At 49.0% G+C, this 27,737-nt stretch overlaps 8 protein-coding genes across 8 annotated transcripts; 1 reads left to right on the top strand and 7 right to left on the bottom strand.

Moving 5' to 3' along the window:
- Positions 1 to 2,040: 2,040 nt before the first annotated feature.
- On the bottom strand, positions 2,041 to 5,862 carry N7471_003334 (extracellular serine-threonine rich protein; the record flags this gene model as incomplete). The annotated part of the gene is made up of 4 exons (XM_057276054.1): positions 2,041 to 3,782; positions 3,868 to 5,506; positions 5,558 to 5,740; positions 5,800 to 5,862. 4 exons carry the CDS (start codon positions 5,860 to 5,862, stop codon positions 2,041 to 2,043), a joined length of 3,627 nt encoding a protein of 1,208 aa, XP_057140692.1.
- Positions 5,863 to 8,647: 2,785 nt separating this feature from the next.
- On the top strand, positions 8,648 to 9,160 carry N7471_003333 (uncharacterized protein; the record flags this gene model as incomplete). Its single annotated transcript, XM_057276053.1, has 1 exon — positions 8,648 to 9,160. The coding sequence occupies one exon, from the start codon at positions 8,648 to 8,650 to the stop codon at positions 9,158 to 9,160; it is 513 nt and encodes a 170-aa protein (XP_057140691.1).
- A 13-nt stretch (positions 9,161 to 9,173) lies between these two features.
- N7471_003332 (uncharacterized protein) lies at positions 9,174 to 9,581 on the bottom strand (the record flags this gene model as incomplete). The annotated part of the gene is made up of 1 exon (XM_057276052.1): positions 9,174 to 9,581. The coding sequence occupies one exon, from the start codon at positions 9,579 to 9,581 to the stop codon at positions 9,174 to 9,176; it is 408 nt and encodes a 135-aa protein (XP_057140690.1).
- A 706-nt stretch (positions 9,582 to 10,287) lies between these two features.
- Positions 10,288 to 12,296, bottom strand: N7471_003331 (uncharacterized protein; the record flags this gene model as incomplete). Its single annotated transcript, XM_057276051.1, has 2 exons — positions 10,288 to 11,282; positions 11,339 to 12,296. The coding sequence occupies 2 exons, from the start codon at positions 12,294 to 12,296 to the stop codon at positions 10,288 to 10,290; spliced, it is 1,953 nt and encodes a 650-aa protein (XP_057140689.1).
- Positions 12,297 to 14,635: 2,339 nt separating this feature from the next.
- N7471_003330 (uncharacterized protein) lies at positions 14,636 to 15,946 on the bottom strand (the record flags this gene model as incomplete). The annotated part of the gene is made up of 1 exon (XM_057276050.1): positions 14,636 to 15,946. One exon carries the CDS (start codon positions 15,944 to 15,946, stop codon positions 14,636 to 14,638), a length of 1,311 nt encoding a protein of 436 aa, XP_057140688.1.
- A 546-nt stretch (positions 15,947 to 16,492) lies between these two features.
- N7471_003329 (uncharacterized protein) lies at positions 16,493 to 18,034 on the bottom strand (the record flags this gene model as incomplete). The annotated part of the gene is made up of 3 exons (XM_057276049.1): positions 16,493 to 16,881; positions 16,936 to 17,545; positions 17,630 to 18,034. 3 exons carry the CDS (start codon positions 18,032 to 18,034, stop codon positions 16,493 to 16,495), a joined length of 1,404 nt encoding a protein of 467 aa, XP_057140687.1.
- A 615-nt stretch (positions 18,035 to 18,649) lies between these two features.
- N7471_003328 (alpha/beta hydrolase) lies at positions 18,650 to 19,855 on the bottom strand (the record flags this gene model as incomplete). Its single annotated transcript, XM_057276048.1, has 1 exon — positions 18,650 to 19,855. One exon carries the CDS (start codon positions 19,853 to 19,855, stop codon positions 18,650 to 18,652), a length of 1,206 nt encoding a protein of 401 aa, XP_057140686.1.
- Positions 19,856 to 20,380: 525 nt separating this feature from the next.
- Positions 20,381 to 24,756, bottom strand: N7471_003327 (ATP-binding cassette transporter; the record flags this gene model as incomplete). Its single annotated transcript, XM_057276047.1, has 10 exons — positions 20,381 to 20,585; positions 20,647 to 21,933; positions 22,000 to 22,120; positions 22,172 to 22,489; positions 22,540 to 22,702; positions 22,755 to 23,497; positions 23,547 to 23,780; positions 23,837 to 24,116; positions 24,176 to 24,387; positions 24,450 to 24,756. 10 exons carry the CDS (start codon positions 24,754 to 24,756, stop codon positions 20,381 to 20,383), a joined length of 3,870 nt encoding a protein of 1,289 aa, XP_057140685.1.
- Between the last annotated feature and the right edge of the window lie 2,981 nt (positions 24,757 to 27,737).

Raw genomic sequence — 27,737 nt, 5'->3', positions numbered from 1 at the left:
ACTCGAAGTCAAGAAGAGCGACCATCCTACTCTCTTTATATATACATACCGGGGTCGTTAATACGAATGGAGATTTTCCTAAGCGTGATATCATAAAGTCGTTCGCCCTCCCGGTACTCCATGATGATTACGTAACCTGCCGGAAACAGGCTCGAGCATATGATTCGTCCTCTTCGTATGCATTCGGGGAAAGATAGTAGCCAGCCGGGTGAGAGGATATTAGGGATGTCAGATGCAAGAATATACCGATGTGTTTTGGAAGTTCTTTTTATCTGTCTTTTTATATGTCTTTTTAGGTATATATTAAGGGGGAGAAATTACAAACCGTATAGAAGACCCTTATATGTATAAGCAGGGATATATCGTCATGTCTAGCAACATGAAACCATACATTGGCTTCTCAATCTGAATACAATTGCCCTTTTATGCCTTGACTAAGTTCCTTGTCTACAAATCTTTGTTTGTGGTGTTTGCCAATATACATGCCCAGGTGTACCTACGGATCCACACCTATATAAGCATCCTTCTTTTAAATCCTTCTCTTGTATTCTCCTTCATCATTCAATTCTGACGTCCTCTGTTAATTTGTCATATATGTATATGTATATCCTGGATTTATCACAGAAAATTGATAAATTCAAAACTGCAGGAAGGAATCACGAGGTCGGGAAGATTCCATCTTAACTCGGGAATATGTGATGGAGGATGCATAGCGAGATACGCCTGGAGTGAAGCAATGCACCTAGCACATATCTTATCGACTCAACTTATCATATACCCATTCAGTTTGCTCTCACTTCTGACTTATTCAAACCCTCTCACATCTTCTTCTTCTTCCTCCATCCATCCCAACTTCCTCAAACCAACTCCACTTACCCTGACTTACTACTCACTTATACTATGGTGAAGTAGTCGCTGCATGTGAGTATAACCTTTGAGAAATCAGATGAAAGTCCTCAGAAATGATGAAAACCGACAGTTCTTTGCATGCAGACCGCGTACCAATGGTACTATGCCCAGAAGTCAAAAGCTGACTCGATCTCCCTGAACTGAAGCCCCCGACGTGAGAATACTATTTATCTACTAATAAAATGAATATAAACTGATAGAGAATAGGCTCAAGGAGAAGTTGATCTGTTCCTTGGTGGGCGCTTTTACCGTTACGACAACTGCCCGAAAGTTGTAACCTACAGGCAGCAACCCCTCAGTCCCCCTTTCTTGTGAATCAACGGCAAATGATGACAAGACCTACGACTTTGGAGGAATGGCAGTAGCAATTGATGATTGACGAAGAGTTCACCATTGATCAGAGGAAGGGCTTTGTCATATCCGCCACAACATCATCAACTCGTCAGCTCCGAACAGGAATTGACTGGGGATTGGATTCAGGTTCTTCCTGGAGCATTTGCACTGATCGTTGCGGATTCACCATGCCAGGTCCCGCAAGATCCCCGAGCTGCCAGCCAAAGCAGTTGTTGGTCCTTATTACGCAAGGTGATTTAGCGCATGTGTTGCCTTTGCATATCCAATCGTAATTGGGAGAGTTAACCAAATGGTTATCGACTACCCTTGGATGTTGAGTGTATGTCCGACATCGCCAACCCCAAGTCTTGCGCCCACTGTGCAAAGAACCACAAGGTTATAGAAATGCGAGAGGGCTGAAAGACTGTGGATAAGTCGTCCAATGCGTAGTATATTTCAATGCTGTAGCCAAAGGCTCTAATAAGAATCGAAGAAAGCTATGTACTTAGAGAGGAAGATAACTAAATCGGACATTGGTAAAAAAAAGGCGAGGTCTATCGCGTTCAATTAGGGAGTGAATAAATAAAATACAAAGAAGTCCCCATAGGACCGAGGATCTGAGTCAATTCCCAGCCAAAGTTCAGCTCAAAACCAGGACGAACCACTCCAGGGCCGCGAAGACAAGCAAGCACGAAGCAAAAACACGAAATCAATCCGCACTGTGCATATTTGTAGTAACAAGAGACAAGAAAAGGAAAACCACGAGGTAATCGTGGGATGGTCTGCTGGAAAACGCATCTACATCACCAAGCTGAAGAAAGCAGCGATAGAAGCCAGCACCAGACTGGATGCGATCGACAAGCTGGACGCCGAGTTGAAGACCGGGGATGCGCTAGGCGAGGCGCTTCGACTGGCGCTTCGACTGGCGCTTCGACTGGCGTACGGGTACCCGCTCGAGGTCACCCATGTTGCCGATGCGGGGGCGGGAACCTTGCCCGTATGTGCTGGGGAAGCGCCGCTGGGACCAGCCGGGACCAGACCGATAGTTGGGACGGCGCCAGCGCTAGTTCCAGTGTTTGTGACGAAGCTGACCTGCGGGACGGTGACGGTGTAGGTCGAGTAAGTGATTGTTGTGCAGGGGAGGGCGGGGGCGGAGGTGATGGGGACGACGGCGCTGGCGGTGACACTGGCGCCCGCGACGCTAGATGCGGGTGCGGAAGGAGCGACTGTCGGAATCAGGGTGATGGTTGAGGGGATGGCGGTTACGATGCCTGGGTTCTCGGGGACCCAGGTGGCGCAGATACCGGTGAAGTAGGACAGGGCAGATTGAATCTCTTCCTTGGAGGCGCCCCAGGCTTGGATGCAAGAGATGACTTTGCTAGTGAACTCGCTGTTGGGGCAGAAGCATGAAGCATCGCTGTTGGATGTGCACTTGGGGGCGAGGGTGAGCCAAGTGTTGATGCACTGAGGCACCGTATTGGGGCAAGGAGCTGAGGGAGCTGGGCTCGATACCGGGGAAACACCGGTGGGGACTGTCGGGGTGTTGCTGGCGGTAGAATGAGAATGAGTCTCAGTGGCAGCAGTGGCGGTAGTGGCGCACTGGGTACAGATGGTTGAAACGGAGGTGAGGGTCACTGTGGAAACTGTGTGGGATGTGGTCACGAAGGTGGAAGAATCCGAAGTGACGGTGTTGGTCACGGGGCAGGTGGTCTCGGTCACGTAAGTCACAACGGTGGTCGTGGCACCCTCGGGAATAGTGGGTGTAGAGCTGACGCCAACGCTAGATGAGACGACACTGGTGACAGCGGGACCCGTAGGAGCAGTGGTGCCGGCGACGCCTGTTTCAGAGGGAGCAGGAGTACTTCCGGCAGCGACAGAGCTGGGAAGGTAGGGGGTGGAGGTCAAGGTAACAGTTGATACTGTGCTCGATGTCGTGACGAAAGTTGACGATCCAGAAGTGATAGTGGCAGTCACAGGACAGGTGGTCTCGGTAACATAAGTTATAACCGTGGCAGTCGACCCTTGGGGAACCGCAGGTGTAGTAATAGCACCCACGCTAGAGGGGACCGAGCTAGTGACATCGGGGCCGCTGGGGAAGGGACTGGAGGCCTCCGCAGACGAAGAAGAGACAGAGCTTGATCCCTCAGGCGTACCAGATGGTCCAGTGCTGGAAACGACAGTGGTTGAAGCCTCGGGGGTACCAGACGGGGCAACAGTGCTCTGACCAGCAACAGATGTGGCGGTAGCGGAGCACTCAGTGCAGATTGTAGAGACAGTAGTCAACGTAACAGTTGAAATGGTGCTCGAGGTAGTCACGAAAGTAGAGGAACCAGAGGTAACAGTGTTAGTCACGGGGCAAGTGGTCACAGTCTCCCAAGTAACGACAGTGGTGGTGGCCTCGCCAGGGGCGGGAGTTGTGCTAGGAGGAGAGGAAGGTGCAGGGGACGAGACATCGGAGGTCACGCCGGGAGCCGAGGAGGTTCCGGCGGACGTGGAAGCAACTGAAGTGCCACTGGGGGAGAGGTGATCCAGCCGGGGAGCTAATGGGCAAGACGCCGCTTGAGCTTGGGCCGGCAGGTGAAGGTGTGGAGCCGATAGCAGTTGTGGTAGTCTGAGTGACGGGACACACAGTGGTGGAGATAGGGATGGTCGAAGTCACCACTGTGGTCGAGTCTGCTGGGCAGCTCACAACCTCGGGAGCACAGCTAGTGATGGTGATCTCGCTGGTCGTGTACACAGTTGAGGTAGTCATCTGGACTGGAGTGGTGATTGCTGGGGTCGAAGCGGCGGAAGTTCCAGCCGGTGAGCTAACAGGCAAAACGCCGCTTGAGCTTGAGCCTGCAGGCAGAGGTGTGGAGCTGACAGCAGCCGTCGTAGTCTCAGTGACGGGACACACAGTCGTGGAGATAGGGATGGTCGAAGTCACTACTGTGGTCGAGTCTGCTGGGCAGCTCACAACATCCGGGGCACAGCTGGTGATGGTGACCTCGCTGGTGGTGTACACGGTTGAGGTAGTCATCCGGACTGGAGTAGTGATAAGCGGGGTAGAAGCGGCGGAAGTTCCGGCTGGAGTCTCGCTCGTAGTGGATGAAATAGACGAAGCCGAAACCGAAGATGTGGAAACAGATGTGTCACTGGGAGGAGGAACACCAGCAGACGAGCTGACAGGGAGGATACTGCTCGGGCCGGGTACAGCAGGCTCAGATGGCGAGCTTGTAGCGGCAGGAGCAGTCTCAGTAACGGGGCAGACCGTGGTGGAAAGAGCGATGGTGGAAGTCACTACTGTGGTCGAGTCTGCTGGGCAGCTCACAACCTCCGGGGCACAGCTAGTGATAGTGATCTCGCTAGTGGTGAACACGGTTGAGGTAGTCATCTGGACTGGAGTAGTGATAAGCGGGGTCGAAGCAGGAGAAGTTCCAGCCGGGGTCTCGCTCGTAGTAGGGGAAACGGAAGAAGGAGCCGAAACCGAAGATGTGGGACCAGATGTGTCACTGGGAGGAGGAACACCAGCAGACGAGCTGACAGGGAGGATACTGCTCGGGCCGGGTACAGCAGGCTCAGATGGCGAGCTTGTAGCGGCAGGAGCAGTCTCAGTAACGGGGCAGACCGTGGTGGAAAGAGCGATGGTGGAAGTCACCACAGTGGTTGAGCCTGATCCAGCTGGGCAATCGGTGACAGTCGGAGCACAGCTAGTGATAGTGAACAAACTGGTGGTGAACACAGTCGATGTAGTCATCCGAAGAGGTGTGCTGACCACTGGGGTGGTGACTGGAGCCACATCAGAGCCTGGGACAGAGAGTGAAGGCGCAACAACAGAGCCGGAGCCAGCAGACACAGATATTTGTTCATATGGAACTCTGGTAACAGGAGCAGTGGTGACAAGGACAGGCGCAGTGGTTGTGGAACCAGGAGTGCAGTCAAAGCCAACGCTGTAGATGCCGAAACCGCAGCTCTCATGTTCACTATCGTCGGGCAGCTCGAAGTGAACGGACTTAGCACCACCACACTGGTCGTTGTTGACCACAGTACCAGCTGAGTTGCAGGAAGCGGTATTCCTGCAAGTCGATCCATCCGGCATGCTGTAGATGATGTGCAATTCGGTATCCTTCTCAGTGGCAACGTGGAAGTTGGTCACAGAGAAGCCGCTCTCGTCCGAGCCGCAGGCGAAGGATGGAGCCGAAGAACTGGAGCTTTGGGAGCTGGAGCCAGCACTGGAGCTAGAGGAGCTACCTTTAGAGACGGTACCGGAGATACATTTTTGAGTCTATAACCATTGTCAGTATGTGCAGATGAAAGAGGGGCATGCATCACTTACGCCACGCTTGCCAAGGCTAGAACCAAAGCCATTGCCGCAAGTGAAACCAGAGAAGGAGAAGCCGCCATACTCGGAGAAGGAGCCAGCAGCGAGGTCAGTCCAGCTGAAGCCCTTGCTCTGGTGGTCATTACACTTGTTAGGCGATCTACCCGGGCTGGAGTAGTATTTCTCGGAGCCCCAGTACTATAAGCACTCAAGTTAGGATGTATATCAAAGACGACAAGATATGAATTGAGGCATACCGCTCCGGTGGCCTGGCCAGAGGCCAGAAGAGAGAAAAACGCAATAGCCGAAGTGACCTTCATGGTGGAAGGGTATCGGTAATGAGTGTCGGAGAAGTGGGACGCAAATGGAAGATAGAATGGAAGGAAAAAAAGAAGAGAGAAGAAGTATGGATGAAAGAAACAAAAATGGAGTGATATAAAGGTCTGGGCTGGATAGGCTGCGATATAGAAAGCTAGGCCTCAATAGATATTGCGATATAAGCCACAATTGTACCGATGTAGGCAGCAAAGCAAGCAATTTCTATTAGTATTGTTGATGGGGCGACAATAACAAAAGCCTCAGTGAAACTGAACCAATATCAAACGAAAGAGGGTGGGACAAGGAAATGCGTATCCCTGAACGAGCGTCTTTGGTTGGAGACGGACCAAGATGGGCAAAAAGCCAGAAGGAAATCAAACAATGACGAGGATGAAAGAAGTCCAGGATTTGGGAAGAGTGGCGGTCTTTAAACAGTCGTCGAACCCAGGCTATGCCATGAACCTCTGCAGACAAAGAGTTGGCTGCAGCTAGCAAGCCTTTCTCTGCTGGCCCAAAGTATCCCGGCGTCAAGGACCCTGGTAAGACATTTCGTCAGAGAAAAGCGAGCATTCCTCCAATCGGCAGGAATCTGAAGGTACAGATGAAACGGTAGTGGCTGAAAAGAGGGCGAGCTGGGGATCCATCCAGAGCTCGGCGCCGGTTAGTACAGGAACGACCTGCAGAAGCTGGAGAAGAGCCAGTCAGGGCTTGCAGACTGGGGCTGTTGACCAAGGCGCTTGCCAAGGGGTCCAATCCCATTCAGCATGAGTTCATCCATCCGCCGTGGGATGTGACTGTTAGATCAGTCGACATTAATTGATGACCAGCCAATGAGCATCGCTGAGTAAAAATAGAGTATGAATATTAAGCGCTTGATCGGCACGGAAACTTGCATATGGCCGATGATTGAGGGGAGAGGGTCTTCGGGGTCTTCAGAGTAGGATAGAGGTTGGGTACAAGGATCCACGTGCAGTTCATTGACTTGGGGTCTTTCATCTCCCCATATCTTTTACTCCAGTAAAGGCTTGAACTTCCCTTTGACTGAAACTGACTACTTCCGAATTTGGTGTCACGCATTCAAAATAATTCAAATAATGCGACCGGTCAGAAAAGAAAAAAAATCCCTTGGCATCTCGCCCATTTGTGGCCCACTTTTTGTGTGACTGTATATGTGCTTATATTGATCTTCATGATCTGTTCCCTCTATTGTATGAGTACAAGCTCTTCCATGCGCCTTCGAAGCGCCGAGGTCGACGAATCAGAGCAAGGCTATGGGGTACTCCCACTTTGGGGCCAACGGTACTGCTTTTGTGTCGCACTAAATTGACTTTTTTATCTTTATCTTTGTTAGGGGTAAGCCCCTGGAAGGTCGAACGGTCGGGTACCTGAACGCTCCGTCTCACCATTTGATTCTTGATTTATGTGGATCCTATGAAAAAGCCCAGCGCCAACGAACCTGTCCTCTAGAGCCGAAACTAGTTTACTAATGGACTTGTCTAAACAGCTCGAGAGCTCGAGGGGTTCCTGTGTCTAGGCGTTTCAGTTGTTAGCTCTAGACATGCAACGGATGCCATTACTGTTACATCTCCGATCTAAGTCCGAATAATGTCCTAATTAAGTATGTCTAGCTTAGCCTCTACTCCTTCCTGAACGAACTATTACTCCGCAAGGAACAGGCATTGTGTGACTTCGGCTTTGAGGCATAGAAGTGCCGATATTCCGTATTCTTTCAGTCATGTTCCATCGCATTAATCGTCTATTTTTATTTTTTTTTGTTTCTCGAAATGAAAACAAAAATACAAATCATCTCCATCTCTCGGCGCGTCGTACGATGGCTTTGTCTGGCTTAAATTCGGGTTAACGTGAAGCGCTCAACTAAAAATACCGACGAATGAGATTTTAGCGCCACATGGGGAATACTACGCTGTAACCCTATGAGAACTGTCGGGGTCTAGACAGTCATATGAATATCTAGTCAAATCTCATCAGGCTCTTGATATTAATAAATTTGCCTCAAGGTTACCTTCTGGAGAAATAATTCATGTTGTGCAAGTGTGACGAGAACCACTGCGCCTAGGGTATTATTGATTTCTTGCCCATGCAGTGTTCGTTCGATGTCAAGGCTTGTCTGGACATCCTATTTATGTCTAGCTATGTTGTACTCTGCAATGCGCATTTGATTAAGGACAATATGGTCCCCCTCGATAATTTATGCTAAACATGGCGTTAAACGCAGGGCGTCCAATAGTTCTGACCGAATCCTCTTGCTACATGGAGTACGGAGTACGGAGTAGGGGACTTCACTACTAAATATGTGGCGTTTACTTCCATTAGGACCGAAGCCTAGACATTCAAAGTCTCGTGGGCTTCATTGTCTGGTACTTATGTACTCCGTAGGTTGCGTCTGATGCATATAACTTTAGAAAATGACAAAGTACAACTCTCCTCTCAAAACTAAGCATCTCTGCCTTGGAATATAATATCCCGGTCGACAGGTAGTTATATCGTTGGTTAACTTGACTTTCCTTGATAGACTAAGGACTCTTGTCTGGCTGTTTGAAAAAATCCTCCATAAGACCATGTAAAATCCTTGAACAGTCTATAGATCTAATGACTTGATTTTTTCCACTAAAGGATCTATATCTTAGACCCCATCATGGAATGTATACTTGCAAATTCAACTGAAAAACAGAAGGAACGTTCATCGCAGATCTATTTTGAGCCTCACGATCTAGTCCCACTTCGCTCTACCGCAACAACCTTCCTTCCAAGATCTATACATTGAACATGGAAGACGTCCTCCGCCCAAGCAAAGAAGCCTTTGAATACACCCTCCGCGCGAGCTATCAGCTATGGTCAACCCATATCAACACCAGTGATACCCGCCTTCCATTGGAGTGCATCGACCTGAAACCCCTTCTCAAAGACACGCCTGCATTTCTCGCCCATGGATTGATCCCATCGGACAAAACATTCTCATTTGCTTGTGCCAAAATCCGGGGCGATCTTGAAATAAAGGGGCAGTCGAGATGGCGGACGTCCAGAGCTGGAGCAGATTGCATAACCCCGCCTAAGGCCATACATTTGGGGCTTGGATGTCATGCTTTGGAATATGAGGGTTGGGATTGGGAGCTTGGGGATGGGTCGAGGGTTGAGGATACGGGGGTAGAGGCGCGGTTTGCCTCGTTGCTTTCAGCGTCCGCGCCTACGTCGTCTATGCCTGTGCCTGCTTCTATGTGTGTCTTGTCCCAAACCAGAGTTTACTTCTGCGGATCTTCCCGCTCTACCGAAGGATTGTGAGTATGATCTATACTCAGATCAGAAATCGGATAATCCCACTCGAAGCATATTTTGCTGGCTTCGGTCGGATGGGTTTCCGGCGAATGAAAAGGGGATATATCAGCACTCGTGGGTTATGGTTTGGGATGGCGAGGAAGAGGAGGTGGATGAACATGAGTCTGATGATTCTACGGCTGGTGCTCGAGCTGAAAGAGTTGAGGATTGGCTTGGTGGTGTCGGTAATGTCGGTGATACCGAGGTAGTAGTCGAGGTCAAAACTGAGGACTGTCGGTAATACCGCACAGATCGACCTTTTAGAGCCATGAATCGAGGGAGGGCTTTCATGAGACTCTCGCCTTATTAGGTCGGGCTCTCCAAATGTGTTGTCGTAGATAAAGTAGCCCTCGGTGTCAGTGGTGGAGGTTATAGCTCCATTGGTCATTACGTCCAGCGCTACCTAGGACAGAAGGGAATGGTATGGTGATTAAGACCAATGCGGACCTTGGTAGATCTCACTTGAATTAAGGTTTAGGTGGGTCCTGGGTGTGGAGGGTGTACATCATGAGGTCTGAGCTTCATGATGAGAGGATTAAGACCAAATGATTAATGCAAACCAGCGAGAGAATGTAATAAAAGTTTCAAATGTTTTTGATATTGGTAAAGGTAAATGTAAACAGCAACTTAATCAACCATCACTCGTTAGAACGCAAACCCGCAAGTTTTCAACTCCACAAATCCAAAGGTATCACCAGCCCCCGCGACAGGCGAGGGAGAAAAATGGCCAGTCAATAGATATGACATGATAATGAAATGAAAAAAAGGAAATCAAGGACTGGAAAGATAATCAAATATCAAAACGGATCGCTTTTGGGGTTCTCAGAACCAACATCGATCTTTCGCAAGCCAACTCAACATGCATGGCAAATCTAGCTCAATCATTAGGAGAATAGACTGGTCTTCACGATAGTTTAGTGGCAAGATGCAATACGACCAGAGCGAAGAGCCTGTGTGCTCAACGCAAGGTCGAGAGAGTCAAAGGCACAAGACCCTAATAATCGAGTCTGCCAGCGACTAGAAACAGAATAAATTGTGGCCGTGGTTATCATATGATCTTGGTGGTAATCCAAAAGTCGTGCAATCGTGAGACCTCAGAGAGGTGCTGGGATGGGGAGCTGAGAGCGACGTTGCTGAGCATCCATCAGCTTGCGTCGCACAGCCTCGCCACCTGCAATGCTGCTTGATTTGCGCTTGCGGGTGGGAGTTCGCTGGTCATTGTTCTTAGCATGCCGGAAGACACTGGCAGGACGCGCAGGAGAGTTTGCGGGCATGAACTCGCGGTGTTGAGGCAGGCGGAGGAGCGCCTGGTAGCGGTTATGGTTGCGACGGAAGGCGGTGACAATACCCTTGTCTAGGTGATTGAGGAAGCGCTCTTCGTTGTTGGGTGGTTGTGAGTCAGACGACTTGCGGCTGGGGGTAGGTGTTCCCATGGACTTGGCAAAGGGAGCAGCCATTGGGGAGACCAGAGCATCATCATCGGATTGCTTATCCATGTCCTCATCTTCATCAGAGGATCCATTGCCAAAGTCGATAAAGTCGTCGACGTTGAGAGCGGACTCTGGGTCATCTTCTTCATCTTCTTCGAACGAGCTGTCGATGGTGAAGTCCTGAGAAGGGTAGAATGCCTCAGGGGGACCCATGACCTGGCCTCCCGGGGTGAGATCATTGCCGAGAGCGGTCATCATGAGGTTGGCACTCGAAGCCAGCATTGGGCTGAAATCAATCTGATTGGGTGAGGCGAGTGCATCGGTGTCGCTCTCATCAACCAAGTGAAGTGTAGTCTGGCGAGGGCTGGTGTTGGCAGTTCCAGGCATACTGTTGGCAGCAGAGTCTAGCCAGTCGTGCCGAGAAGAGGCATACGCCGGAATAATGACAAGATGCTTGCCAGTGCAGTCGACCAAGGCTACTGGCTTGTGGGGGTCTGCTACGAAGGTTCCCATGATAGGCCCGCGGCGGCGGGGGATACAGTCAGTCTTCTCATCAACAGGGGCCAAAGAGTCGGAGGAGTCCCGGCGGAGAAGGGACCGAGGGTGGGTGATAGTTGCTGGTGGGGGGAGATCTTCGTCTGTGGTGTCACCATCGTCACCTTTTAAAAGGGGTTAGCAAAACTAAAACTGAGATATGAATGACCAATTATCATACTCTCGTAACCACTCAAACTGCCCTCGGAAGATCCTTCGGATTCGACGTGGTAGATGCTTCCATGGCCATAGTCGGCGTCGCCAAACATCTCTTCCGACTGCCGGCGGGTGTTTCTCTGGTAGTTTTCGTTGTCGTTTTCGATCATACGACGCAACTGTGGGTCCAGGCTGTCCTGTTGTAGGAAGTCACCGGGTATATCGTCGTCACTGTGGGAATCACTATCAGAGGACGAATCGGATCGCTCCTCGAAGTGAACTCGCCGGGCGACGGGAGTCTCGGCGGCTTCACTGGTCACCTGAGGTTCTCCAAAGGTGTCCATGGCACTGTAAAGGTGTTCTTCATCAAAGAAGGACGCAGCCGGTAGGAACATGTGATCGTCGAAGGAGTTGATAGCCCACCCATCATCGGCAAATCCAGTGCTGGGCAAAGGACGGTGGGTTTTCTCTGACTCCACGATCATCATTTCTTCCATCTTCTCAACGTCTTGGTCTTCATCTTCGGCATCTGTGATATAGTCTACACCGGCATACACATCATCTGAGCTATCATCCGAGTCATTGCCGTCATTGCCGTCACTGCTGTCACTGCTGTCGTCGTTCAGGACACGTCTTCTCTTATTTACCACGGATTGGCGCCCCGCCTTATTGTCTCGACGACGACCATAAGACGGGGCCCGGGCAGCTGGCTCTTGCTCGTCATCTGCATCTTCTTCTGAATCATCTGCCTCGTCGCTCAGGTCCCCGAGGGACGAGACCGAAGAAACACTTGAGACTGATGATGATGAAGCTCTCCGTTTCCTATCGGATGGCTGAGCATTGGCTGACTTTCGAGACTGATTGGCCTTCGGTGACATATCGAGATTCCGCATGATGTTGGACTCGGGAGTTGAGAGGCGGGGGTGAGAGTTCTTGGCGGAGCTTTTGGGAGCCCGCTTGGAAGAGTATGCACTCTGCGGCATTTTGTAATAGACACGTAGGGATGAATATGGATAGGGGTTGTTTTGCCGGAGTGGACTTCTTTGGTCCTTGCTTTTTGTCGTTCAAATGGTCCGGTCCGTTCCAGGAGGATCCAATGATGGAACGAAGGAAGAGGGGTAGATCTTCCTTAGGTGAGAGGATGGTTGTAGTTTGGTCCAAAACAGCGATCCGTTAAGGGGATAAGTCGAAGGGAGGTGGGACGTAGTGGAGGAGATCGGAGAAGCGGAGTGGAGGGGAGGAGTCCAAGGTTCTTTTTTTTCGTAGCCACGAAAGCACCCGCAGTCCTTTGCGGACGCTGTAGTGCGCCTTCTGGGAGTTTGCTAGGGGGCAATTCCAACGCCTTCACACGAGGCGTCGAAAGAGAAACAAATATCGTCAAGTAGAATTGAAGATCGGAGCTGCAGGACTGGGGAGCCGGCAGGGACAGGCTCCCCAGCGAGGCATTTACAGCTCAACGAAGGCCATTTGGCTGAATTCTTGACGATATGTAGTGGATATGTAGTGAATATGTTCAAGAGGGGTTTCAATAAGTTCAGGGAAATCCGAAGTAGATCAGTTGGAAGTGCTATGGGAAAGGGAAGAAGAATGAGAAGGACGGTCGTTTTTTTCCCCAAGTGGGGGACAGTTGTGATTGGCTGCAGAACACGACCGCCTATTCGTTGGCGCCGCTCACCGACTCTTTCGCGCCAATCAGCGATCGCCGAAAGTCGCAACGGGAAAGTCATAAACTTGATATCCACCTAGGTATTGACTTAAATCAGGTGGTTGCATTGAAATTATATTGGTATATTGGGTTTTATTGCTACTGATGTTGTGCAGTACTTGCATCAATTCGATTCACTGCTATTTGGGCTTGAGGAATATATCCCGGCAGGCCGGGTCGAGTCTGAACAAAACAAAAAACTAAAAACGTCATTAAAGATCCTCGGCGCAAATTTCCCCGGCAAAATCTTCATTGCAAACTATTCCAGTCAACCTTACAACATAGAAGCCTGCAAAATATAGATTGAGTCAAGTTTCGACTCAGCGCTGAAACAAACACCATGTGAGAACATTAGTCTGCACTGGACGTCAAACTAGAATATACACAGTGCAGCGGCTGACCCGTGCGGCATGTACGATGATGATTCATCCTCGGATTGGGAGTTTTTTTTTTTTTTTTTTTTTTTATCGATGACACATCCCCTCAGATGAATCATATTGTTTCGTGTTTGGACTTCAGAATGACCCAAAATTTCTCCAAAGCTAGGGGCTCATTGGTTCGAGCCATAAGATCCGGCCACTTCCACTTTTGAGTGGCAAAGCGCTCTACTCCATTCCGACCGGCTTGACATTTTTGCCCGTCTCCCAAGCCGGGAACCTACAGGTCTTTTTTTTTATATTTTTGCCCCCAATAGCTTAGCTGCCTAACTGACCTAAAAAAGACCAGAGGCGGTAAAAGGACAACATGGCCGAGGCTGGGCGCGTCTAACATGCATGAGATAGATCCATTGCTCTCTTATCTTTTCTGATCGGTGAGTGGGACAACCTTAGAACTCTATAACTATATATATATATATAGCTCGTTACACTTACAATGTTTATGTTTATGCTCTACGATCTATCCATGGATAACATTGCGGATAAGAATTATGAGGGGCAAATGTAGAACGGAAGATCTTTCCGATTCTCCCTCTTTTCGAATACATTCTTGTCCCTGATGTTCGGAAGCATGCAAGATCATCTCTCTGCCCCGCAGTGGCTGCGATTGAAAATTTTCTACTTCCCCTAACACCAATCAGACTTCTTAAGGGGAAACAATATCCCTAGCGCTAGAATTTTTTTAGTTGAAGCGGATCATTCACCGTTCAGATGCCAATCCTCCACCTGGCCACTTCGATGGTCTTCTAGCTTGCAGCCTTCCCCACTTCTTCACTCTTTCCATACAGTACGGACAATTTACGTGATACTGGTGTCGAGACTTGGATTCCGACACAGTCGGGGTAGATCAAAGCCCCTACAGTGGCATCTAGGTAATGATCGTGTATAGTTGAGTAATTCGACATGTCAAAATAGACCTACGGAAGAGGGAATTGAGGGTAGGGACCACGATCTCATAAATTGCTCCATATATCTAAATTTTTACCCCTCAAAAAGTGGTTTATTTTTCTTGTTTTGGCCCCATAATATGCAGCAAAATGGGAATATCATACGGCTGTGCATATAACACCATTTAATAAGAAACTGAAGTGATCTGCTAGATGATATACTACACTATCCGACCCCGCATCACTGATCACTCGCCTGTTTTCATAAACACGCCCATATAGCAATCATTAAATTAAGAACAAGGCCAAAGCTCTACAAAATGACTCGGGACCATTCTGTGACTTCCAATAGAAGTAGCGAAGAATACACCAGCTTCTGCACATCTTTTGTTCAACTCCTCCAGTTTGCGCATAGTCTCCAAGGAACTCTGATCGATCTCTGAAGGCCCGTAACCTTCAAGCCCCAGGGAAGTAAGGCGTGGTAGGGACTTTGAATCCATCAAGCGTTCGATTTGATCGACGGCCCATTCGAGCAGCTCGTTGTGGCAGTGACATAAATACAAAGTCTCAAGGGACGGCGGCAAAAGTGCCACGAGTTCTTGCGTGGGCTCAAAGTTCTCGTCAAGCTTGGCAAGCATTGATATAGAAATATGCAGATATTTCATCATATTAAAATCGGCAAACGATCCCATCCATCCATGATCGTCTTCCGGGGGATCCCACGATTCGCCACAGAGCCAAAACGCCTCTAGCGATGCCTTGTGAAGGGATATAGATTCTCGAAGCGGAGCTGAGATAAGATCGGGTCCATCTGAGATCATTCCTCCGCCAATATTTAAACGGAAAGTCTTGAGAGCCTTGCAAGATTCGATCCAGACACCAAATCCACACTCAGTGTTGGTCATATCGAGATCGATATCTGTGACTCCCGAGAAGGGTGTGATGCGAGGTTCTCCCTCTTCACGATCGGAGTCGACCATAGAGGATCCTCCAATCCTGCGCATGGCCGGGAATTTGAAGAACGGTTCCATGCAGCTTGCATGAATGGAATTCTCCGTATCAGCCCATTCGGCGAAAGCTTCAGTGAGGCGAGGAAATGCTGTGGTATCCTCTTTGGCAGCCTTCACGAACATATCCTCAACATATTCTGACCCATACGGGTAGCATATGCTGATCCGTCTTAAGCCTTTCAGCTGGGGTATGAGCAAAGCTAACCAAGCATCGGTATTTCCGAGTCGCAGTTCCTTACTCGGTTGCGTGGACCAACAGGTACCAGCGACAAGCCCGTAAATAAGTTCCTCATCATATTCAAATTCACAGTCGATATCCCCGGCATCATCTTCAGTGTCCCAACTCTCCAAGCGTAAAGATCGCACGGCGCTTGCCAACTGCGGCCGTCGCGCGATTGCATTGAAAAATCGACTGACTTGTCCAATTGTATGATTGCTAACATCACCAAGAATAACCCGAGAATAGAGAGTTGGGAGTAAGGCTGTGTACAATCGACGACATGATAGAACTAGGGAATAGCGGTCACGCTGATCATCCAAGTCTTCCGCAATGAGACAGAGTGTCTCCTCTGGGAGGTCGAGAAGCATCACCATGATGCAACTAGTAAAGCTTTTTGCGACGCAAAGAGATGGTTAGTTTCACTCAGGTTCAGCGAGGAGGCTGCCGTGTCTGCCCCAGGGACGCTAGGAATCACGAGGTGGGGGCGATAATTGTCTACAGCACTTGACAGAAGGCCTAACCACGGTCACAGTCTATAACCAATATTGAGAGAATATGGGTGTTGGTCCTATCACCGGGACAGTGAGCACTAAGAAGCTAGAGAAAGTAATGCGGGATATTTGACAGAAGAGGAAACAAGTGGAGACCGCCAAGAGCAACTATCAAAAGGAAAGCGGTTAACTACATGAAATCCGAGGTTTGTCCTTCGTAAGACCGAATGATATTAATTAGATTAAAATAACATAAATCCAACTATTTAGAGGCATGGGCATAATTCCCGGGGCAAGAGGTTTCATTTAGCAACCCCTCGATTCTGGGTCGCCCACTCAAATCCAAGGTTCCTTGGTTGATTTGATGAACAACCATGGTTCCGTCCATCGAAACAAGATTAAGGTGAAAAAATCCGACAAAAAGGGAGATCAAGTGCCAGGATAAGGAGCAACATCACTAGGCATAGGCTCTGTTTTGGCCCGACCGAACATAGACAAACGTGATTTCGACCGGGAAGGAACTGCCGCTGGCCGGGCATTTTGTTGGGTACTTTGTTGGCTTTCGCTTTCCACTTCGGCGGGTACAGCAGGTTCGACAGGAGCGGCCCGGGCCTCCTCTACCTTTCTCACACCTTCACGTATTTCATCAGACGAAGCGCCCGGTGGTGCGGTTGTCATCAAAGTCTCAGTAGGGCGAATTAGACCCTCGGATGTATCTTGGTTGAGCTTGGTGATCTCTTCTTCTGTCACCAGACGCTCATTCTCCAAACGGACTTCGCGTCCGCGTTTGTGGCAGTACCACAATACAAAGAGGAGGACTGAAGAGATAGTCAGCAAACATATTCATGCACTTGGTGTGGTGCTTCACTTACGGAACAATGCCAAAGACCAAAGCACATTCATGCCCATAACAGCAGGGAATCGAGCTCGCAAAAATGTCATGATGGATCGTAGCATTCCTACAAGAGCAGCTGGCTTCGACACAAGTTCCTTTAGACTTGGCATGTTGACTCCCATCTTCTCTGCAGCTGCAGCGGCCTTGCCCATATTCTCCATGTTGACGCCACTCTTGCCGGCGCGGTCGGCAGCAACAGCCAGCATCTCTGGAGCCAAGGTCTCGGTCCAACGCTCCGGAAGTTTCTCGATCAACTTTTGCATGGGACCAGGCAGCTTTGTATAGGTTTCCTGTAGTTGGCGATTGCCGTTGGTCAGCAGCATCTCCAAGTCATGATACGCAGTTGGGACTCCGTTGATCAGATCCTTGAGGATGAGCTTGAACTTGCGTAAAAGCTCTTGTGTCTCCTCGCTGATCGAAAATACACGGTTGTTATCCGCTGCCAGGTTCAATCGCTCCAGAATATCCGTCACGTCCTCAGCATCTTTATCTTTATCTGCATCTTTCCCGTTTGTTGACGTATCCAATGTGGTCGGAGGAGTCGAAGTTTCGGTCTGCGATTTGTTTGCATTGGAGGGGTCTTTATCCTATTTGGGCGAACTCGTATGTTAATACATACTCAAGCCAGATGGAAGGATCCGAACATGAACACAATTAAATATATGACTAACCTTCTCTGTGTTTTTCTTCCAAAACATGGCACTCCACCGTTTCTTCTTCTGTGGTGGCTTGGAAACTTCCGACTTTGGTGTCTCTGATCTTGTCGATGTTGCTTGAGAGTTCTTCCGTTCTTGCCTACCCTCCTCGCCAAGCTCCTTTGCTAACTCCTCTACAGGCGATGTAGGTAGAGGGATGTTTTCAGCTTGTTCGCTTATCGCAGGTTGCAGAGACACCCCAGCAGGGCTTTCCGTTCGGGGTTGCTCATTCTGTTCTGTTGTAATGGGCACAGATTCCGTTTGGGCGGTGACTTCGCGTAGGTAGGCTTCATCTTCCGGCGTCAGGACAGGCTTGGGGGCGCTGACCATTTGCGGCGAACGCCGTAGGTTCTTTATTTGGTTGAGATATTGCATGGCCATGATGGAGGTATTCAAGATACCAAGGACGGCAATATGGGCTTTTATTTCCTGTTCCTCGATGGGAAGTAGACGATAGGAAAAAGTAGGCCAAAACGAGACGGGCGCGTGCTGAAGGTAAGGGGACGCGCGCGCTGTCGATTTTAGTGATAGATCAACTTTCCCAAGCGGCTAGGTGATATGTCACATGAAATGATTCGATCAGAAGATGTGGCAGTTAACCAAGTTGCATGCTAACACCAAGCTTTTGTTTCGCTCACATGCCCACTCGAGCCTGTTCCTCGTGATGATATCACCGGTGGCTGAACAACCCCGCATGTGCCACCGCATCACTAGCACAGCCACATCCACATTTGCCCCATCTATGGACTTGGCACCATCCAAATTAAGAGAGCTCTCTCTTCATTCGTTGGGTAATGCTTTCTCTTCTACGGAGTACTTGTAGCTCTAATTTACCGAAGTCCATAATTGTGAGTCTCTCGTTTACTGAGCTGTGCGCAACTCGCTATTGTACTTTAGAGGAAATGAACCCATATAAAAACTATTCGTTTTGTACATCATGCTCATGTTTAGAAAATCAATGTTTCTATGTTTTCATCCAGGCACACACGGTTGAACTCAGGGCGTGAATGATGGATCTGCCGCTTCAAAAAATCTCATCACCACCATTGTGACTACTGGATACCCCATGATGACATCGTGCAATCCAGTTTTCAAGATTTCTTCACGAATAACCCCGTTATCCGTTTTCCATTCCACCATGGACCCGGCAGCTCCTAAATCTGCTTTTGAGTCGAGTTTCTTTTGTTCGAGGTCGTCATAACTGATCCCCGCTGGCATTGAAGCATTAACCGCATGCCAAAACACAAGTTGAGAATGGTTCCATGGAATGTCGTAGTCATCCTCGGCGTGAATAATCGTTATTCGGTATTTCTCTCCATTGCGCTCGTTTGCGCGGATATATTGCGCAATAGAATCCTTGCTCAGCCATTTGTCTCGAATGAATCGCTGAAGATATTTGAAGAGGAAAGGGAACCTCGCAACTGGCGACAAAATTGGCACGGTACCCGCGACTCGATAAGTTGAGACCAATGTTGCAATGTCCACAAATGACGCAACCAGCACCGTGCCTGCGAAGACTATTGGCGGATTCTGTACAGCAAGTTGTTTGGATACAGCGATGCTCACGGCCGTGCCCATCGACTGACCAAATATCAAAATTCGAGATGGAGGGATGCCTGCAACATTCATTGCCCAGTCCACCACGGCGAGAGCATCAATGATGAGCCCAGTTTCAGATAGTGACCCGGTACTCTTGCCAAATCCTCGATAATCAAATGTGAGAACATGGATTTTCCCAGGATTGCCCGCTGACAGCGCACGATAATTTGGGACCCGGTAACCTGAGGCGACGGTTCCCCCAGCGCCATGCATATGAAGTATCAAACGAGCGTCGGGGTCCTCCCGCAATAATTGAAATCCCACTCGGGACTTGATATCGGACACAAAGCCTACGGGCTCTTCGACAAGAGACATTTGATGCTTGCGATATAGTTCCACGGGAAGAATATGCCAGGCATATAGCCACTCACCGTCCGTCGTTCTGATGGAGAACGGAGTGACCTGGTTCTTCAAGAACCCAAAACTTTCGGGTACATTGAGGTCTTTGAACCATGTCATCTGAATTGCGTGCAGGTAAACGACATGTGATTGGAAGGTTGATGTGATGAGTAACCCTAGGAGGATCAAGTATAGCCCAACTCCAACAGCGACTGGTATTGACGCATATTTGAAGAAATAACCGGCTATCTCCCCAGCTGACATGTTGAGTCGAAAAGCGATAGAGTGATATTATTGCGACATGGAAGAGGGGATGTCTCAAACTGAAGGCTGGTGCCGCACACTAAATAGTGACATGCAGACACAATCCCATTGCAACCTTGTAATATGCATGGTGCGGGTGAAATTTTACGTACTAGTGGGTTTCTGCAAGTATAGTTGGTTTGGGAGCGTGATGTTGGATATACTGTCGTTCACACTAATAAGACCTGCCCTGTAGCCGCCACTAAATTAGGGCGGTTCATTTTGCAAGGATATGACCCACTTCTTTAACACTATGAGCTTAGTGGGGACTGTTCATATTCCTATTAGTGGTCTTTCTGTGCTTACTGACCTACTGGTGCGATAGGAAAGGCGTGATGAAGAGTAATGTGATATATTATCCATGTTATCTACATACAACATAGGTCGCGACCATATGGGACATGGGTGCTGTCTACATATCTGATCATGCCCAGGTGAGATAAATCCATGACTTCGCTGCTGCTTAGATACACGATAAAAGGCCCCCTATTCCCTCAAAGAGGAAAAAAGTTCGGACTCATGAACAACCTCTGCCGGACTACCGAAGTGAATGACCTTCCCGTCATCCATAACAAGAATCCGGTCGTATTCCACCGCCGCCTCGAGCCTGTGCAAAATTGAAATTGTCGTTTTATCAGGCAATCTCTCTTTGATCAGGCTTCGAACTCGTTGTTCATTTGCCATGTCAACACTAGAGTCGATAATTAGCTTGGAATTATCTTCTATACGAGGGAACCGAATGCTTCACTTACCCGCTTGTAGCTTCATCGAAAAGGATGATACCACCTGACCGATGACCCGCTTCTAGAACGGTGCGAGCCAAAGAGCACAACTGAGCCTCACCGCTGGAGAAAGTTACATCTTTTAGCAAAGCGGACAATCCTCCAGAACTCTCCACCTTTTCTTTGATCGCGCACTGGGTGAGAATATCCCATATGTTCTCGTCGCTGCAGCCCCCATGTGGATCCAGTGCGTCTCTCAGAGTCTCCCCTTGTAGATAAGTGTCTTGGGCAATGACGTGGAATCTCGAGCGCAAAACAGATCTGTTAACTCGAGAGATATCTACCCCGTCAATGCTGATCGTGCCCTTCCGGGTTTCGACAAGTGCCAGCAACGTGAGCAGCAACGTAGATTTGCCAGCCCCGCTTTGACCACAGATGGCAATGCTTTCCCCTGGTTGGATTTCAAAGGAGACACCATGCAAACTCCAGATCGGGCTTTCTGGCTCTGGGGTATAGCTAGACCACACGTCATGAAACTTGACCATTCCAGATGCGGGCCATGAACTCGGAACATCCACAGGGGAATCCACCTCCGGTTCGAGCGGGGTGCTTCTTTCGAAAGCCTCAATTCGAGCAATAGCCCCCAAGGAAACCTCGAGGGAGGTCCAGGAGTTAATTAGCGTGGTTAGTGTTTCGCCCAGCGTGGTGAGGTTCAGGAATGCAACACCAATGGCTCCGACCGTTGTTTTGTTACGGATCCCCACGGCCATACCGGTCACAACCACAGAAAGACCGGCCACGACCAGATCCAAGGTGAGTTGCAGCCAGCGCTGGATGGAATAAAGCAGATAGAAAGGCTCTTGCGATCTGTCCAGATCCTTGCGGAACTCCCGTTGCCAAGTACCCTGCCAACCATGGGCACGAATAATCTCCAGCCCTGTACACGTCTCGAGGACCTTGGTATGAAGGCTTGCTTTGGACTGCAATTCCTGCTGACGCAGTTGTTTTGAGGTGCGGAGATAGAAGTACTGGATGAGGAAAAGAACGATCATTACAGCTGGTAGCACGGCGATGGCATATACTGCTGCCACGGCGACTAGGACAATCTGAATCATACACTCCCATAGTGTTGTCGTGGTGTTCAACATATGGATAGGTAATTCCATATCGACCATCATTAGGTCTTGAGTGAACCGATTGAGCAGATCTCCTGAGTCGGTGGTGCTGGCGAAGTAGAATGTCGAATTTAAGACGGTCTTGAGTAGTTGACGGTGAAGCCCAACTCCAGATGCAGGGACAATTTTCATCATCATATGCCTACCGCCAAGTTAGCTTGAAAAGAACAACATGGGATGATATAGAACCGAGGCAAATATTACTAACCCCAGCCAGATCGCCATCATGACGAGTGGCAGCACCTGCAACATAGCGTATAATCCCAGCCAGTAGCCGACATTGTGGGTCCCTTTGTGGCTGTCCTCAGACCACCACTGCGCCCAAATATCTATTATGAGGTCAGTTGAATACCCTCATGTCAATTTATACGAGTGTCTACCTGGAAATTTGATGCAAAATGCGAACGCAATACCGAAGAAGAGGAAAATCATCATGTTGGCTGTCCCGATTGAGCCAAAGTATTTTCGATAGACTGTTCGATCCTTGATGCTAGCGACAACATCGTCCATTGGCTTCGCGGTAGTTTTGGACTTCTCGGCGGGCCTTTCGTGGCCATTCTCAGGCAACTGACATGACTCTGGAGGAACATTTGTATCGTTCCCACTGGCTGAAGTTGAAGACACAGGGGAGTCGCAGGAAACTAGATACCCAGTTTCATCAATTTGGTAGACACTGTCAACCATTGCAGCCCACCGCTCTATCGCCAATCATCAGTCCCGTTTTACATCCATGAAAATCATCACTTACCATGATTTGTTGTTTCAATCACAGTAATGCCCAGTGACCGCAAAAGTCCACGTGGTCCGAAGAGAGAGTCCCGTACATGTGTGACCGTCTTCTGATCCAGGGCACTGAACACATCGTCCAGGAGAATAATATCAGGTTTCCATGCGATCGTTCGAGCCAGTGCCTGAAGTATTAATTAGCTATCTACATCGCCGGCAAAGATAGGGAGGATATACCAGGCGCTGTTTCTCTCCTCCGCTAATACGAACGCCTCCACTGCCAACAGTTGCCTGGGCTGGCTGCGACTCAATTACATCACCTAGAGCACACGCGTCAATAACCTTGCGACGCCAGGCAGGGTCTTCTTGCGCGCATCGGAATGCATTTTCTAGAGCGGTGGTATTCTCTATCCAAGCAGCCTGACCGCAGTATCCGATTCGAGAACTGCCTAGTTGCACCGATCCTCCAGTACACTTAGCTTCGCCCAACAAGGACTTCAGTAATAGTGACTTCCCAGCTCCAACGGGGCCAGTGATGACAACGTGTTCCCCTTTGCGAATATTAAGAGAAATGGCATGCAAGTGGGGCTCAGTGGTCCATCCAAATTCACCCTCCTGTACGGATATTGCTGTATCTACAGGAAGTGCGGTGACCTTAGCAGACTTTGCAGAGTTGTCTTGCTCACTGGGAACATCGTTCTCGTTTTCCATTTGATCTTGGGAAGGATGATCCGAAGCCAGATGGCGATAATCAAACCTTTCTGGCTTTTCAAGAAACGCTTCGATCCGCTGGAAACACCCTTTTGCAGCACCAAGAGACGGAAACATCTGCAGAATGTGGATGAGCGGACTGGCCAATAGGGTGATAAGAATTAAAGAGGTAAACAGCCTTGCGGGGTCCAGGTTCCGGTGCTGGGACAAGGTGGTTCCGATATATGTGCCAAACACGAGTACGGGCGATATAGTAAGTGTAGTGTACGCTACAGCCAAGTTAGTATTTCCACGATGTAGAGGATACGTAACTCCTACATGATAGAACCCCTCCGACAATGAGTCTCCGAAATATCTTCGATGCGGCAAACTCTCTAAGTCGGAAGTCTTCGACCATGGTACCTGCCAGCAGCCCCGACCCAGTCATTCGAATTGCCTTCAGAGATGACAGCATCTTCCGTGTGGCAGAGACTCGGTTCTCGGTGGCTTTCATCCATCTCTGCTGTTGGGGTCCGGTTGACTTTCCAATGAAAGTAGATACCACGGTGCTGGCTGTCAAGCAAATCAGGACATGTTGCCACTAAGATGTATTTGAAAAAGAAACGTACCAAGCGCCAACCCTACGACCGTCAAGCTCGATGGCCCGACTTGTCGCCATAAGAGCCACGTAGCCAATGCAGTCTCTAGTAATCCTGCCCAAAGCTCATGTAAGAACGCCAGCGTAGTGGAGATTCGCTGAGCATCGCTGTTCATCAGAGTCAGTGCTTTAGACTCGTTCTCTTTGTCTTCTGGCAACCGAAGCACTTTGTTAAAGACAATGTCGACAAGCCCTCCACGCATACAAGTCACGGCTTTGTAGTTCAAATGCGAATACCAGCCTCTCGATATCTAAGGTTGACCGTTAGACCAGAGAGTCCTTTATTTCAGTTATAGTCTGTAGAGCTCACAGCAATTCCTCCATATACAAGGAATGAGGCACCGACAAGGCCATAGCCATGATTCTTGGGAGCAGATTCATCGCCCAAATAGCGTATCAGCTCGGTGGCGAGGAACGGTTGTGCAAAGGTGAATCCAGTAAGACACAGCCGAGGGATTATTGGGAGGAAGAGGTATCGACCTAGACACAAGAGAGCTCGGCCAGGTAGACCGAAATACGAAACTGAATGTGTTAGTGAAGTCTACGTGGTATTTGTGAGATCTGTAAAAAATGGTGACACAAACTCGAACGTCTTGTAGATATCCGTGAGAACTGAGTATCTAATTGTGCTGTATAGAGACTGCGATGGATCGGTCCTAGATCGGCCGCGGTCAGTGTACGTTGGTAGCCGGTCCATAGAAGACGATTAAGCCATAGGAATAGACTTCGTGACACAAAGCTAGCGCTCTCCTCTGGAGACTGCTTTGTATCTTCTAGGCCTCTTAGACGTCCACTCTCGAGTACCGCCATGAACAATTGCACGAGCAAGGCAGCAAGAGCAGCACCTGCCACACTGCGATGTGCCTCAAGAGACCAGTATGTGCGGGTCATGGCAGACCTGAGTAGAGCTGTGAGACATAGGTAAAAAGCAAGGAAGAACGATGGGCGGTTGGATCGAGTATGCTCATAATGAGATAAAATAGCGATTCCACACGCAGCGAGCAATGACAGCACGGCGGCGGGGACAGAAAGTCGCGTTGTTGCGCCCTGACCAGTCGCGATAAGGATGAGCGTGACGAGCTCAAGAACTGCAAAAGCAGAAACTGCGCCCTAGTCAAGTATGAGCCAATACTCTAGAGATATGTCACAGCGTATCAAATGTACCAGCTTGAGAAAGTACAAAAGTCCCCATCGGGCATGCACTGGCCGACGAAGCAATACACAGAGCCGTGTGGCTGCACCCATCAACAGAAGCGAGGACGGAATCAAAGCGAAGAATAGCTCTTCAAAGTATAACGTAAAGTCGAAAGCTCTCCGACAGGACGCAACTGCGGGACCAAAGGCCCTGTCTGCAGCGAAAGTGCACGACATGGAGCGTGGCCAGACACCGCGTCTGTGGAGAAAGCTATAATATGGAGATGTTTGAATTGTTGGAAGTCCATATGAGACAGAAAGGGGGAGAGAATCCTTGGAAGGTACCTCCCACAACACATGCTATACCTCTTTCGACCGGACCAAACAGACTAAACGGCCCCCAATGGGACTAATTTAGCCACCTTGCCTAAATAGGGCTAGACTCGGACCGTTCCAATGTTCCAAAGTACCCAACTTCAAGCTTCCAAGGCTCCAATGTTCCAAGGCTGTGCCAAGCCCTGGAGGTTCCTAGAGGTTCCTGCCCAGCCCGAACGCTCCACCCTCTTCGGGACCATGGCATCCATGGCATCCGTGGAATTCGCGGATCGTCTCTTTCATCTTTTGCGAAGGTCCTAGAGGTGATCTCTTTGATACCTATGCGATCTGTGATTGGCCGTTACATGGCAACTCCGTCGGTCGCCCGACAATCCTTTCTTGGCACGTCTACCTATAATATCCATAGGCTCGTACATCCTAATGTCAGCTCTTCGGTGTAGCTGGGTGGAATATGTCTTACCAAAGTCAAAGTAATCGCCGAATTAACGATTACAAATAAAAAGAGTACATCCGAATCTAACCTTAGCAGGGCGTCCAATTTGTCTCACTTTTGGAGACTAGATACATCAAGGCGGGGGTCTCAATATGTAGGTACTATAAGATCACTTTTTTCCATGCGTTCCTCATGCGCCCCACACAGACCCTGCACCATGTGACGCGTCTGGGGTACATCGGTGCCTGAATGCGGTAGTTCTGCAGCCAACATATGCATTTTCAAAGCCACTAGAAAAAGGACTATGGCATGCATTTCCGCTCTCACTTATCGGGAATTACCAACCTTAGAACTTGATGATTGACTACAGATATCCTAGCTCTTGGGTTCATATGTTGGAATCGAATGTAGCCATTGACGCCCAATTGATATTCGGTGTTTGGAGTATACGTACATACTTCAACACCAACATGTACGTACGTAACACGCGGGAAACTATATATCCATCTCTGCTAGTAATGCAGGTGTTGAAATATTAAAAGTGGGGAGGTTTGTCGACGGTATTCTTATGGATGGCTCGGCGAACACCGAAGGAACACTAAAGGTGGCATGACTGTGTGACCCATCTCATTTTTGTTTAAGGAGAAAAAAGAGGGGAGAAGCAAATATGTATCCATCCCACCTCTGCCAAGCGCGCACCTCATGCACTAGAATCAAATGGGTGAATATGGTATACCGCGGTCGACGCCAAAGCGTGACCATGTCGGGATTAAACTCGTATAGAAACTCGTATAGAAATTCGGCTTCTGCCTTGAAGGCTGCATATTTTAATTTATTTGACATCCTGCATATTCTAATCTGTCTCGTAACCCCGCAAAGCCAAGCACCTCGGTCTCCATCTGCCGAAACCTAAACTACCTATTGCTTCGGTTGAACGGGCCACGCTCCGCCAGGAACGGGAATAAAGCTTCCCGAATGGAACAGTAGCCCGTCTGTGCATTATCGGACTCACCGGAGGCTACGCGAAGTTCATCGTTTCAAACTTCAGGAATGTAAAGTAGTATATTCATCGGCATTAATTGTTGTAACATATAAGCAGGTTTATCCTTAATGGAGCTTTACAGGAAACGATGTTTGCAGAGTAAACACGACGAAAACGTCCACGGGTAAAAACATTTGAAGAGCCCAATTCAGCTCGGGATACCCGGATATAGTCACCGAGATGTTCCATTTGACCCCGCCATGAATCCTTCCTGGTGGAATATAGCGACGACCTTCATCAATTCGTGTCGATCGGAGTTTGATCAACGTTCAAGCTTAAACATATTCCGAAGTTAAAAGGCCGAGGCTGTTTAATTAAACACATGACGACCACCACGTTTTCCCCGCAAATATTATTTAGTCTAGCCGGACTTGGAAATAATTTCTACCTACGTAGCCCGTTTCCGACGCTAGCTTTGCCAAGTCCAAGTTTGATTGCTCAATATTATATTCTTGCTCCACACTGTGATGTTGGGTCCGAGTACGACAATCACTAGTGCGCCAGTTCAGATTCTGCCCGCAGTACAGATTGTAAGACGGGTATTTTTCACATCTATACACCAATATCGCACTCGTTCTTCACATAGTCTTGAAGTTAAAGATTGAGTCTACATATTCCTCGATGGGCGAATTCTTGATACTTGAATTCTCAATAGATAAATTCCCGATGCCTAATCGCTCCAGCCCTGAATTGCCTGTAGCCTAACTTTCTACTTCCATCATCTACTCATGGCAACCCGCGACGGGTATGGGTGGGGCGGGTGGACAGTGTCATGGGTAAGTTTAGACATTTCACACATTCTTCGCCGCCTATATTCTATATTTTGCAGCTAATGCTTCTTGTCCTTCTAGCTCGCACACTAATAAGGGGGTGATATTCAAAACAGGACATCTAAAAAGATCTAAGGAGACCCCCACGATCACATGC

This window comes from Penicillium samsonianum, assembly GCF_028829775.1.
Source record: "Penicillium samsonianum strain IBT 33392 chromosome Unknown utg000002l_segment0_segment0, whole genome shotgun sequence".
NCBI classification, from domain to species: Eukaryota; Fungi; Ascomycota; class Eurotiomycetes; order Eurotiales; family Aspergillaceae; genus Penicillium; species Penicillium samsonianum.
This window is presented reverse-complemented; position numbering and strand designations above follow the sequence as displayed.